This window comes from Crassostrea angulata, chromosome 7 (genome assembly GCF_025612915.1).
Source record: "Crassostrea angulata isolate pt1a10 chromosome 7, ASM2561291v2, whole genome shotgun sequence".
Classification (NCBI taxonomy): Eukaryota; Metazoa; Mollusca; class Bivalvia; order Ostreida; family Ostreidae; genus Magallana; species Magallana angulata.
In genome coordinates, this window is record NC_069117.1 from 39,687,963 (window position 1) to 39,702,326 (window position 14,364).

The window sequence follows — 14,364 nt, forward strand, 5'->3', positions numbered from 1 at the left end:
ATTTTCAACTATTACAATCTTTGCAAGGTTAATTTAGAAATAATTTTGTTTGCTGCGAGAAAAAGTGGGGAGCTGAACCATCCCTGAGCTAAGTTCCTAATGGTTCGGTCTAACTTTGCAACAAAAAAAAATGAGGGGGGGGGGGGGGGCTTCCCCCTAGACCCCCGGTTCCAACGCCTTTGACATGCACGTTTTTATGAAGCATTAACCTATAATTTATTCGGAATTCTCAGGGCCGTGCCAAATTTTATCATTTATTTGTTCTACTTTCACTTTCTATACATTCGCGGACTTTTCGAAAACAAAAATGCTTGTAAGTAGTGAAAACAACCAATATTATGCTTATTTGTGAAACAGACAGCATCTTTTTCAGATGGATCATTTGTTTATATTCGAAGGAAGGCTCTGCCAGTGTTTGATCGAAAGATCTTCATCTAACCGCAGAGCTCTAAAAGTGTCTGTGTATGAATTTTGTCAACATCGTAGGATTTTCAAGAAATTGCAATTTTGTTCAATTGATGTAAGTCATGAAATCAAAGAAATTATAGGGATACACGTAAAGCTCAACGTTTTTACTGGATTTTATACAGTGATTTTACACGCTTCAACACAGAATGCTTGTAGACTTGTGTTGGTGCTGGACAGACATTTTAGCTCTTATCGAGTCATCACACAGCTAAATTCTCCTTCCTCCTCTACACAGGATGCTTATTTTATTGATGGACCAGGTGTAATTCAAAGTAATACCAGTAAAAATTTGATTTTCCACAGACTAGCGGAGAAACAAAAGGAGTTGGTCCTAAAGGAAAGTGTTTCTGTGAAATCCATGTTGTGGTCTGGGTATTGCAAAGAAATAGGGAGTGTAGCAGTGTTTTTATCCATAATTAGAAATGACCAGACAGAACACTTCACTTTCTTCTTTCATTCACATTCAGAGGATTGCGAGACGGTAGATTCTATTGTATTTTTCCCAAAAGAGTTACAGAACTTGGTGGCCGCTAATGTTATCCAGATATCCAAAGGAGGGAGTGAAGCATCTGCTTATTATTCAGAAGTCATAACACTAACCAGCGAAGGCTTTCTTATTTATCTACAAGAGGGAAGAATTATGTGGGCTTTGCCTACAACAATCTCTAATCTAAGGAGACCTGCTTTGTTTTCATGGAGTGCATTTTCTTTGAATACGCAGTTTTCAGCAATATACAATAATGACATCATAACATTTATCAACTTAAAGGAAAGGAAGGTATATGTATGACATCATCATATTTGACATCATTGGAAATAAATATGGACAACATGTATGTAACACTATTTTATTTGTTACTTCAATTTTTCTTTCAATGTTATTTTATCAGATTTTAGATCAAGTGACAGATGTCACTGCCGTGTACCAGGATGATTTCGTTGGATGTGGACGAACTCAGATCCTGTGTCTTCTCCCAAGGTTTTCTTTGGAGTCCAGCTCTGATTGGCTACTCACAGACAAAGGGGTGTGGCTGTTTGATCAAAAGAGTACAACTGAAGAATGCCACACGGAGCATCAGCCTGCTGTGTTTGCTTTACAGAAAAGACTTCAGGTAAATTTAGGCTGTAGATTCCTCATTTTACGAGAGAAGATTTAATCGCAAATGCTGAATTTTATCATACATGTAGTTTCATTTCACTTACATCTGTCTGAAAAACAAAAACCAGATAGATACAGAACATTGGAAGATTTGCTTCTCACGATTTAAGCAGATGCATTAATTAATTTTATATGTGTTTAATTGGGAATCTAAAGTATTGTCATCTACGGGACATATACAAACTGAAAGTATAAAGTTGGATTAGAATAGATAGCAGTTGGTCTATAAAAGCAAAACTATTACATGTTCTGAAGTATGTACACAACACCATTATGTTTTACACATTTTGGGAATTTTTTATTTTTAAAAAAATATAGAATTAGCACTTTGTTACATGAAAATTGGAAAATTTCACCCCATTAAATTAAAGTTTGATATGCATTTTACAATACAGGCAAGCCAACAAAATTTTATTCCCTTAAAAATGATTTGTTTGTTATTGATGGTATTTCCTTTTATCTTTCAAGCAAGTTCAATATACATGTATATTGTATTTCTAGATAATTCTAGTTAATCATTGTTGACTTTTTGCATATACTTTAATTACTTTAATTCATACAGCAAGGGAAAAATAGATCAGCTTTACATTCACGTATTTCCTTTAAACCTAGAATTTTACATTTTCTTTGCAGAGTGAGTTAGTATCATTTCACAGAAAATCTTACTTTGTTGAGAGAGAGAGGTCAGACTTCATCAGGAATACTTGGAAATCTCTGCTGCACCAGCCATTGCTCTCACATGCCAACAGAGCAATAGAGGAGCAAAAACCACTACAGGTATGTACATGTATATAAGTATATTAACTATATATTCTTAAATAGTTTCAGTAGAAAGACTTTGAAAAATGCAGTGAAAAATTTGAAACTTGGATACTGTCAACCAGCTTTTATTCGCGGCGACTTTATTGCGCAATTAACTGCCGATAAACTGGTTCGCGGTGACTTATGTATGCCACCAAGCCTTATCCAGACCTGTATTGTTATAAAAACTATAGACAAAGGACTGATTCGCGGCGAGAAATATTCGCGACGACAAGGCTATCGCTAACCTCGCGAATATTTCTCGCATGCGAATAAAAGTTGTTTTACAGTATTTGATCAATTTTTTTTGTCTTGTTTTAAATACCTTTTTTTTTTCAAAAAAATCTTATTCTTGCATTTCAATGAAAAGCTATTTTTTCATCCAGCTCTTCTTTTATTTTGAAAACATTTTTAATCCTGTAAAATGCATATAATCACTGAGTTTGAATTTTTGTCTCTGTAGATCTCAAAGACCTCCCTGATTTCTGTAGAAAAGATTTGGCAAGTGGTGCTTGATGATAATTGGTTTGTAGGAGTGAGGATTGTGAACACCTGTGAAAGGTACAGGTAGTGTTTTATTAATTATAAAAAATATTTTTTAAATGTATTTCAATATAATTAATCAATTTGTAACATCATTTTACCATTGAACGTTTTGATTTTTAGCTCACCTGAGCCAAAGGCTCAAGTGAGCTTTTCTGATCACAATTTGTCCGTTGTCTGTCGTCGTTGTCGTTGTCGGCGTTGGCGTTGGCGTTGTAAACTTTTCACATTTTCATCTTCTTCTCAAGAACCACTGGGCAGATTTCAACCAAATTTGGCACAAAGCACCACTAGGTGAAGGGGATTCAAGTTTGTTCAAATGAAGGGCCACGCCCTCTTTAAAGGGGAGATAATTGAGAATTATTGAAAATTTGTTGGTATTTTTCAAAAATCTTCTTCTCAAAAACTATTCGGCCTGAAAAGCTCAAACTTGTGTGGCGGCATCCTCAGGTAGTGTAGATTCAAGTTTGTTCAAATTATGGTCCCCAGGGGTAGGGAGGGGCCACAATGGGGGGATCAAGTTTTACATAGAAATATATAGACAAAATCCTTAAAAATCTTCTTTTCAAAAACTATCTAGCCAGAAAAGCTCAAATTAAAATGGGAGCCTCCTCAGATAGTGTAGATTCAAGTTTGTTCAAATCATGGTCCACGGGGGTAGGGTGGGGCCTCAATGGGGGGATCAAGTTTTACATAGGAATATATAGAGAAAATCTTTAAAAATCTTCTTCTAAAACATTATTAGGCCAGAGAAGCTCAAATCAAAGTGGAAGCTTCCTCAGGTAGTGTAGATTCAAGTTTGTTCAAATCATGGTCCCCAGGGGTAGGGTGGGGCCACAATGGGGGGATCAAGTTTTACATAGGAATATATAGAGAAAATCTTTAAAAATCTTCTTCTAAAAAATTATTAGGCCAGAAAAGCTCAAATAAAAGTGGAAGCTTCCTCAGGTAGTGTAGATTCAAGTTTGTTCAAATCATGGTCTCCGGGGCTAGGGTGGGGCCACAATTAGGGGATCAAGTTTTACATAGAAATATATAGACAAAATCTTTAAAAATCTTCTTCTAAAAAACTATCCGGCCAGAAAAGCTCAAATTAAAATGGAAGCATCCTCAGGTAGTGTAGATTCAAGTTTGTTCAAATTATGGTCCCCGGGGGTAGGGTGGGGCCACAAGAGGGGGGTCATGTTTTACATAGGAATATACAGAATTTTTTTTTTAAAAATCTTCTTCTCAAAAACTATAAGGTCAGAAAAGCTTAAATTTGAGTGGAAGCATCCTCAGATAGTGTAGATTCAAGTTTGTTCAAATCATGGTGCCCAGGGGTAGGGTGGGGCCACAATTAGGGGATAAATTTTTATATAAGAATATATAGAGAAAATCTTTTAAAAAAATTCTTTTCAAAACTTTATGGCCAAGAAAGCTCAAATTGTAACCATCCTCAGATAATGTAGATTCAAGTTTGTTCAAATCATGGTCCCTGGGGGTAGGGCGGGGCCACAATGGGGGATAAATTTTTATATATAGAGAAAATCTTTAAAAATCTTCTTCTCAAAACTATAAGGCCAGGAAAGCCCAAATTTAAGTGGAAGCATCCCAAGATCGTAAAGATTCAAGTTTGTTTAAATAATAGTCATGGGGTATGGTGAGGCCACAATGGGGGATGAATTTTTACATAGGAATATATAGAGAAAATCTTTAATATCTTCTTTTTAAAGACTATTTGGCCAGAAAAGCCTAAACTTGTGTAGAGGCATCCTCGGATAGTGTAAATTCAAGTTTGCAAAATCACAGTCCTTAGTGATAGGGCTGGGCCGTGACGGCAGTTTGAATTTTTACATAGGAATATATAGAGAAAAATCTTTAAAAATATTCTGGGAAAGTTTTCGGTCCAAAACTCAGTACTTAGTGTGAAAGCACAGGTTATGCAGATTTAAGTTTGATGAAACCATGATTCCCTAGAGAAAAGGGGGGCCACGAAATGGAGGGGGGGGGGGTAAATTGGAATAGAGAAAAATCTTCTTACAGGTACAACAACAAAAGGGGCTTGGTATTTACCCAAAAAAAGAGGTGGATAAAAATTGACAGATTTTCTATTTTTTTTTAGCAAGATCTACTGTACGTAGTTGTCAAGATATTTTGATACTGTAATGCTAATTTGATCAGAATTAAGGCAATTGTTGCTCAGGTGAGCGATGTGGCCCCTGGGCCTCTTGTTTTCCATTGCAATAAGTTACTTACATGTTAATTTAACGCCGGAAAGAAACCTTTGAATTAATAATTCATTTACTCATATTTTGTTTATTTAGTCCACTTCACAACCTCTCGCTTTCTCTCTCCTCTGTCGACCAAGATGGCAAACAGCCACAAAATGTCCTCTACAGTCAGAGCCAATGGCTGATTGCAGAAAACCCAGAATGCAGGAGTTCAAAGGTCATAAAACGAAGCCCTAGTAAGGTCCTCCGATCCAAAGCCCCTCCCTCAGAGCTTCAGCCAGGCGAGAAGGGGGTAGTGGTTTGTAGAACCGACATCCCTTGTTTAGTCTCCCACCCTGATTTTAGATGTGAAGTTGTTCTGACTTATATCATTTGCTGTTATTCTGACAAAGATGGAAGTGAATTGGAACAGCGTCAGTACCAAGTGCAGCAGTGCTGTGGGACTGTTGTTTTAGAAACATCCAGTTTGATAGAGGGAAAATACAATTTGGAGGAGCCATCAGGGAAGACAACTCTAGGTGTGTAGCTGAATTCAAAGCTAAGAACTATAACTCTTACAGCTTTGTTTTTCGTTGTTTCATGCAAACAAGTTGTTAAAAGAGGACCGAAAGTCATGGTCAGTTTTAGACTATTTTTATCATCTGGAGATGATGAGCTCAGTTAAGAATATTGAAAATGATTCAAATTTTAAGCATAAAAGGTTTTAATTTTTTCTTTACTAAATGATAAAGCATAGGCGTCGGAACGCCCCCCCCCCCCACTTTTTCTCGCAGGAAAGATAATTGTTCCTAAAATTACCTTGAAAAGATGGAAATTTTGAGATGTTGAAGTCATAGGTATACTAGCCCCCCCCCCCCCTCTCCCCAGATTAGGAATTTGAAGATTTGGAAAGAAATTTTTGGTAGTGAAGAATTTAGAAATTTTTTTTTGAACTATATATAACCCCCCCCCCCCCCCCCCCCTCACGGATCATGATTTTGGGAAAATAAATTTTGGTAGTTAAGATTTTTTTTGGAACTATAGGTAACCGTAACACCCCCCTCCCCCCACCCCCCGATTAGGATTCCCCGATTATGATTTTAATGATTTTGGGAATTAGGTTTTTTTTTTTTTGCTTGTCAAGATTTCTGAGGATAAGTCTAGCCCCCCCCCCCCCCTCTTGCAATTTGCTTCCGACGCCACTGTAAAGTTTATGACGAAAAATTACATTTAATATTTTAAAGTAAATCTCATTTGTAATTAGTAGCATCCAGCCTCCTTCACCAAAATTGTTTGCTAATTTATCATATCTTTCATTTCTTATGTATTTCTAATAAGTAATTATCTCCTCGTCTTTTTATTTAAGACCATTGGTGCAAGGAAGCAGTATCGCTGCTCACACAAGTCACATGTCATCTTGAAATGAAGACCACGTGGTCCAACGTTTCACGGTTGAGTGACTGGTTGGTGAAGCTGTGCGATTTCCACTACAATGCAGATCAGAATGTCTACCAGTCCACGGCAACGGCGTTCTCTAGAATGAAACTAGTGATTAATTCACATCCGAGTCACAGCAAGGCCCAGTTTACAGTCCACGCAAAGTAATCAATATCAATTTCTTAAACAATTTTTAAATTAAATTTCAGAATTCATATTGCTTCTGTTCTGTGCAAATTAGAATGCTTTGTGATACTGTGAACCCAAACACTTGTTGAAGTCACGCGGAAGGGCTTTTCAATCTGTTTCTTTTCTCATTAAATGTGGTTTATGATACTACGAGGTTTAAAATCCCTTTGTACCGTTCGTAAGTGCTTGGAACCAAATTCAACATTGTGAAACTTGGTCGATTTTATCAGATTAAAATTCCTTTCAGGCTCACCCTAATTAAATTAAAAGGGGATATATTAATCCGTCATATTTCAACATACCAAAGAGCACTGTAACAATAAAACACATTAAGGTGTTCGAGCCGTTAAAGATTTTTTAAAAACTGACGGAAAATGAGTTTGTTCAAAACGTACTGGAGTGTTGCTATCAATGAATCAAAGTGTTATTTATATGAAAAGAAAACTTACAATTTTATTTAATAATGTAGATGAATTTTAGGAGAAGGTTACTTGTAGTTTACGGCTTTATACGGCGTTATTCACGTGCATTTGCACCAAAAAAAAAATGAATTTTTCGATCTTATTTAACAAATATTTTATTTCTTTTTTTAAAAAAAATGAAATAAATATATAAACATGGGCTGAAAAAATGAGTTTTTGTGTTTCAGAATGTATTTCAAATTTTTCTAGAATGTTAAATGCTACTTATGATATTAAACTTCGATTTTTATATAAACTTGCGGTTAATAATCATATCAAACGAATCATAATTTTACAACCGTCAATTGGAGAAGGATTTTTTTTACCATTAGTAGTTTATTACAGAGTTTTTAAAATAAAATTTCTAATTCAGACTGCTTTTTTTTTCTTAAAAAGGTTTCAGATGTATCTTGAAGCCGAATGCAAATGAGACAATAATTGCAAATGTATGGATTTTACATTGTAGCTCGGAGAAACAAATAATGCTGCTGATCCATCATCTATACGCTCGGTTAGCAGACGACATTGTCATTATGTCGCTTCTTAAAGGAGAAGAAGAGCACGAAGGGCTTCAGATAGCGATCGAAGCAATTAGGAGAGAAATCGAGATAACGAAACCTAAGCAACGCGAAAACGCAACCGGAAGCTGCCATTTGGGGGATCCGGAACTTCCTGAAAGTGACGTTAGTGGTGCCCTTCTTGTAAACAACATCAGGGAGAACTTCCGCAAACGAAAAGAATCGACATTTAGATCTAAAGTAGATTCTGAGCAGAGCAACGATAAAATGAATGAACACAGGTTTTATGAAATACAACGAAACACAGACGAGGCCATAGCTAAATTAAAATTGTGATAAAGGATTATTGATTTAGTCTTTAGTTAATAATTGAATTGTTGTCGTAATATATTCATAATAAAAGACGAAAAAATCTAGAGTTATTTATATTTTAAATAGCGTATTTAATAAATTTATCATATATATGAATGCATGAATATCCAGTATTCTATAGCCAAATCTATCTAATTTAAAAGATGTGATATATTCAGTCAATGGGTAGTACGCTGAATCTAATTATAGTTTTGACATTTTTTTAAAATGTATTTGATAGATTTATATACTTTAAATCTTTTTGATACTATAAGTTGAAAATTGTATCAGATATTATTGAAAATTGTTTGATATTTGCTGGATCAGAGTGACTCAGTTGACAAAGTAACATCATAATGACGTGTGTTTTCGGGTAATTGAGACATTCTCGCTTTGCCTTGCTCCAGATGTTATCTCGATAAACTCGGAACCACAACAATTTCCAGTTTTCTCTACAAATTTATTTAAATTCTTAAGTCTATAATAGGTGGTCCTTTTCGTGCTGAATTTCATTGAAATAATATTTAAAGAATTGACTTTGGTAAAGGAATGAATCATTTTAACATAACATAATCGTAATTGTTTGAAGTGCGGATAGCGAGCATTGACCGGAAAAGGGACAGTGTAAAGTTTGTTCGGGAAACAAAAGGAGACTCGGTTTTTAACGGACAGCGAACAAGACATATATATAGGTGAAAGGGGGAGAGTTTTTAATCCTAACCAAACACCACTCGGTGTTTATAAAAATACAACTTTGAATGTAATTAAACATACACCCCCAGATTACGTGTAAATATCAAAGAAAAACAAGCGCTATAAGTTAGATGTAGAGTCCCTATTGTTCAATTTCCGTTGTTGAATTTAAAATTGAATAGAACCACATTCCAATGCCTATAATGCGATTATGGTTTTTTTTCACTCAGTAAAGTGTACAGAGAAGCGAAATCGGATGGAAGAAAAAAAATAGCTAGAGATCGACTGTCCTTGATAGAAGACAGGTTGTTTCTTAGAAGTTTACAAACGTGAAGCGCTACTTCATCGATTTTGTCGTTGAGAAACCGAATCGCTCATAGGATATAAACACAGTCGTTGATTTCAGTTTACCTGTGATGACGCGCTCAGGTGTATTCTGGTAGTGTGTCCCGACCGTGACTCATGGTCGATAGAGCCCGAGCAGGAAGGAGACACGTTTTAATGGTGGCTAGAATCTAAGGGCTGTTCACGACCAAAAAAAAAAAAAAAGAACAACACGGTGGCATGGCCATTGTGAAGACTTTTCTGTGTTTTTCCAATACTAGGGTTGGAACCCTTATATGTGGATGTTACAGCCTGGTATGTTTGGGGTTTTTTTTACTTCATTTCTGTGTATATTCTGTGTTCTAAATGTGTCTCTAATTTATACGTACTGAGTCCTGGGTTCATCATTTACTTTTCATTTAAATGTGTCCTTTGTATTGTTAGCACGTTAACGCGCTATGTAAAATTATCTAGTTTTTAACAAACATTTTTTGTTAAGTTTTGAATGCATAGCGACTCAGGTATGGGGACATTGTTAATATCTTCTGAGGTTATTTTGTTGTTTTTTTTTAGACTGTTGACAACTTGAACTGTTGTCCTGGTAATTGACAAGTTTTCTCACGGTCCAGTCTGTTCACTGCGGGAATTCTCGCCTATTCAATTGACACGCCGCCTTAAAAAAGCAAACGTGGTCCCCCTTAAATTAAACATTCAGTGGACAAAGTAGCATTGTGTGTCCTGTCTGGCTACGACCCGTTCTGGACAACGGTCTAAAAATTATGTCTACTTTTGTAATATTGGTAATCGATTATTCAGTATAAATCAGACAATTCGAAGGGTGAAATTTTTTTTTTAGAAATCTGTTTACTTGAAAACTCAAGAAGAGAGGAACGTTTTTTGTCACTATACAAATTGCTGAAATTCAGAGCAACCATGATTCATTTATTGGGAATTTTAACAAGTGTTTATCTTTGCTTCAGTTTCAGAGATGATGTGAAAACTTAAAACCTTGGCAAATATTGACATTTTATCAGGATGTCAGCGCCGTCGATTCTATGGGTCTTTTATAGACGCTTAATTTTGATCATTTTATTGCAATAAATTGTAATAAATCTTGTAGAAGGACTGAATTCAAACTGTCACGGCAGATAACAAAGAATCCTAAATGTAGTTATTTACCCATGTTCTTTAAAGGGGTATTCTTTCAAAGACGTAAAAGTGTTGTTGTAAATTTTTAGCACATATAATATTCTCTCTCTCTCTCTCTCTCTCTCTCTCTCTCTCTCTCTCTCTCTCTCTCTCTCTCTCTGAGATATCGATTTTTTGGAAACTAAGCATGCCAGGAATTCATTTGATCAATCAGTTTTATATGGAAATGAGCCGAGAGAATTCAATTGTATGACAATACCGTATCGAATTATACAGTGGTTTATAAAATGCCGGCCGCGCAACGGAGCTTAACAATTGGTTGGACTGATTGAATTTCCATTAGTAGAGGACAATTTCATTAGTTTATTTCAATGCTTAAAACAGATAAATATGGAGATGCCAGATTGATTAGGCTCGATCAAGTGACACATCGACATGATTACGATAAGACACGGATAAAGATTCTCGGCACACCTCGTCCATGTTTGTTTGTATTTTACTCATTAGTAGTTACATAATATTTGTGAAGTTTTCCCGGGGCTATACAAAAGACAACTGATAGCCCCATATCAGTATGTTTTAGGGAAATACTTTATTAATTAACCATTAAGTCGAGATGGACACGTCGTCCATCAAAACGAGGTTAGCATGTACTTTATAGGTCGGAAGAGGACCGGTAAACTGTTACAAGACCCGACACAACATAATGCCTACATGGCAGTTTTAATGTAGGATGCACTTAATAGACTCTCCTAAATAAAATAAGACAACGGAATCTTGACAGCTTACAACTTTGAGGAAAAAAATATCTTAATAATTTTTCCTATCAAACGGCTCCCTTTTATTGAAATTATTAAAATGAAAACTATACAACTTACAATAAGATGACCACAAAAAAAAATGACAAAATGACTAGGGTTCCTTTGATTTGCCTCCCCACCCTCTTTTTGAGGTGGACGGGGTGGTATTGGATGAATTGTACGATTGTAGTGTTGATTTGTTCATCTGTACATACATGTACTTCGTATGATTCAAATATTTTTTGGTATATATGACGGTTATATATTCCAGCACACAGTAGTCTATATGTATAACATAATGACCGTTTATATTGACAGGTTAATTCCCTGATCTGCCTGGTATTCTATCTGTTCCGTTATGTCGGGTACCAACTCATTGAAGACTCTCAGGGTATGTACATGTAGATTTTCTTTCGTCAATCATCTTAGCAAACCAAGGGTTTTCGGCCCACTCTGCTAACCTTGGCTTTGCGAAGTCGTTCGTCATTTGGATGCTCGCAAAACAATCGACGATTTCATGCCATAATATGTGTCCATTCTGTAAGCTATTTGTCTTAATTTCCTATTTTCTTTCATTTATTAACAGAATACAAAGGAATCGTGTATGCTGGTTTTGTCTTGTATGGACTGATGATAGCAGCATCCCTTATCCTCATCCCGGGCGTACAGTTGGTAAGTGTGTTGTTAAAATGATGAAATTCAGGGCAGTGGAATTTTTTGTCTTGTAGAAAAATACTTACCATGCCGAAGTTTGCCGTTAATATATACATTATTTACGTTTTAAGGTATTTTCAATGTATATTTAATTTCTTTTATTTTGGGACCGGGGGGGGGGGGGGGGGGGGTTATGGCTGTTTCACTCCACCCCAACTGCCTTAAAATAAACAAATTAATATGAAACTCATTATTTAGACAAATTATGAAAAAGGTTTACAAGTTTCAATTTTAGAAAGTTGGGAATTTTTTGCCCTTTTCACTCTTATTCATGAGATTTATTACTGCGATATGATTTTGTCGTAGGCAAGTTTCATTAAAGTGATACACTATTTCACGCTGTTATGAGTTCGAAATTCCAAAGCGATAAAAACAACCCTGATAGCATCATATTGTCTCGTAACACGGCATTGCTTTTACAACATTTCGTATGTTTAAACGAAGTGGCGTGTAAACATCTGAACTTGTCACTTCACTGACAAATGCTATCTAAAGGCTAAATATCTTATTACGACACCCACCTTGGGACATCGTATTGCAAACGTTTTATTTTGCTCATGTGTATTTAAGTTACTTGTAAATAGCAAAAGTTAGGTTTTCTAGTACATGTAACATGTACTTGTAAATATAACAAAAGTAGGTGCATGAAAGTAATTGCACGGATTACTAGATTATCTAAAATTGTACAAATGTTTACATGTACATGTGAAGTGAAATTTCGTTAGTTGTAAATGAAACTGAATTTTTTTTGGTATACTGTACAGCCCTATGAAATATGACCCTACTGTAATTATATTTTATGTTAAGATATATAAATCATCTCATGCACATTCCAAACTTCTTACAAAGAACATATTGTGGAAATAAGAGGCTTTAACTCGTCAAAGAAGATTTAGAAATTATCTTTGTCATGCACCGACTGAAATAGTTATATCTTCCGTGACTTCTTTTACAGGACAAGCGATATCTCCTGTTACCTTGGGTCTACGTCCTCATCCTCAACGTACTGTACGAGACAGGCTCAATAGCTCTCCTCACCACCGTCCACATGGAGAGGGAGAAGGTAGGTCCCCCGATACCCCACAGGAGAGAGAGAGAGAGAGAGAGAGAGGAGAGAGAGAGAATGTTAACATTTGGTTTTCATTAAGGTTGTTCAGGGTTTTATTCATGGAATTATGATTTGATCGAGTTTTCCAAATGTGTAGCATTACAAATAATCATGCTTCATTTTTTTTTTGCAGACATTGAATGCTTGGGAAATCGTATGGATGTTTTACTATTGTTTTAAACTCATAGCAAATGTAAGTGTTACTTGATTTTAATTTCCATTCTGTTATGAAATACGTGCCTGATAATTCAAATTTTTAAAATCTACTTTTGATAGTTTATAATAACTGATACTTATACTTTTACAGTGCTACTGTTTTGCCTGTGTGGTTTCGCAGTATCAAGAGCTATCAGAAGGAAGGGGCACCTATGACTATTTATACAAACCCGTAAGTATATGAAACGGTTCTCAATAATATTAGCTTGAATTTCAAATACATTTTCTTATTGATATCTGTGTTAAATATTGATGATAAGCCTTAAAGAAGAGTTTTGTAATTTGCTTTGCAGAGAAATCGTCGTTCCATGGGGCGAGCGCGGGAATACGATATTGACACATTTGAGCTTCCATTCGGTGTCCATCTCCCACCTTATTCTGAATCGGACCCGTGTAAAGAGTTAAATCCACCTCTATATGAAAACTTATACCCGCAGCCAAAACTAGAGGACAGGCGGTCAATAGACATAAGACAAATTGGACTATGTCACAATGTGCAAACAGTGAATCAACATTCAGAAAGATACAATTACAGTCAAAGATATTCCGGAGATATGCCAGACAGATATTCAATTACGGTGGATGTGGTTTGGATATGACATCGTTCTTTTCTGCCAGTTGGTGTTCATATGTTATTAGTCTCTCCTAAGACATCGTTTTACCATTACAAAACGGAAACGATAGCAGCGCATGCTCATCAAAAGTCCGCGCCGTTTCTTCCTCCTGAAATCAACAGGTCTCGTTTTCGCTCCTGGAGGAAAAAGATGTGTGTCGTTACGGAGAAAGTGAAAATTCTCGAAAGTTCAGAATTTTACCCATGATTCTATTGTACAGGAAGCAGAACGGTGCTCTGTTTTAATGGAGAATTGATTTATTTCACCCTCACGGAATCTTTTTACCATGCTGTTCACAAACTGAATTTTTTACCTCAGGGATGTATTTTATATATATATGTATGTGTTGTATAACATTTCAATGTGCCAAAGAGAGTAAAGGATTATGAATCTATAACGATTTCTGTCTTATTATATCTTCATGAAAGCTATTCTATAAATCAAACGCCAAAGTAAATACAGATTATTTAATCATCATCTGTACCTTAGGTTGATTTACAGATATTGAACAGATTTATGGGCAATATAAAAACTAGTGAATTCATTTTTTTTACAATACAGGTCAGAGTCGCCAAATCGAACAGGTTCAATATTTCATATAATTTAATTAAGGCTTATAATTTTAGA

The 14,364-nt window shown here is 35.7% G+C and overlaps 2 protein-coding genes across 2 annotated transcripts; both read left to right on the plus strand.

Annotated features, from left to right (window-relative positions):
- Positions 1-320: 320 nt before the first annotated feature.
- LOC128157410 (uncharacterized) lies at positions 321-8,184 on the plus strand. The gene is made up of 7 exons (XM_052819934.1): positions 321-1,246; positions 1,359-1,580; positions 2,261-2,404; positions 2,892-2,989; positions 5,278-5,702; positions 6,530-6,764; positions 7,717-8,184. Exons 1-7 carry the CDS (start codon positions 374-376, stop codon positions 8,102-8,104), a joined length of 2,385 nt encoding a protein of 794 aa, XP_052675894.1. The 5' UTR covers positions 321-373; the 3' UTR covers positions 8,105-8,184.
- Positions 8,185-9,050: 866 nt separating this feature from the next.
- Positions 9,051-14,134, plus strand: LOC128157166 (uncharacterized). The gene is made up of 7 exons (XM_052819588.1): positions 9,051-9,451; positions 11,404-11,476; positions 11,672-11,757; positions 12,755-12,862; positions 13,041-13,100; positions 13,215-13,295; positions 13,417-14,134. Exons 1-7 carry the CDS (start codon positions 9,377-9,379, stop codon positions 13,720-13,722), a joined length of 789 nt encoding a protein of 262 aa, XP_052675548.1. The 5' UTR covers positions 9,051-9,376; the 3' UTR covers positions 13,723-14,134.
- Positions 14,135-14,364: the final 230 nt, after the last annotated feature.

Coding starts and splice junctions, on each gene's coding strand:
- LOC128157410 (XM_052819934.1), top strand. CDS start 374: ATGGATCATTTGTTTATATTCGAAGGAAGGCTCTGCCAGTGTTTGATC. Junction 1,581..2,260: donor CTTTACAGAAAAGACTTCAG/GTAAATTTAGGC, acceptor TTTTCTTTGCAG/AGTGAGTTAGTATCATTTCA. Junction 5,703..6,529: donor ATCAGGGAAGACAACTCTAG/GTGTGTAGCTGA, acceptor TTTTTATTTAAG/ACCATTGGTGCAAGGAAGCA.
- LOC128157166 (XM_052819588.1), top strand. CDS start 9,377: ATGGCCATTGTGAAGACTTTTCTGTGTTTTTCCAATACTAGGGTTGGA. Junction 12,863..13,040: donor TCCACATGGAGAGGGAGAAG/GTAGGTCCCCCG, acceptor TTTTTTTTGCAG/ACATTGAATGCTTGGGAAAT. Junction 13,296..13,416: donor ATGACTATTTATACAAACCC/GTAAGTATATGA, acceptor TTTGCTTTGCAG/AGAAATCGTCGTTCCATGGG.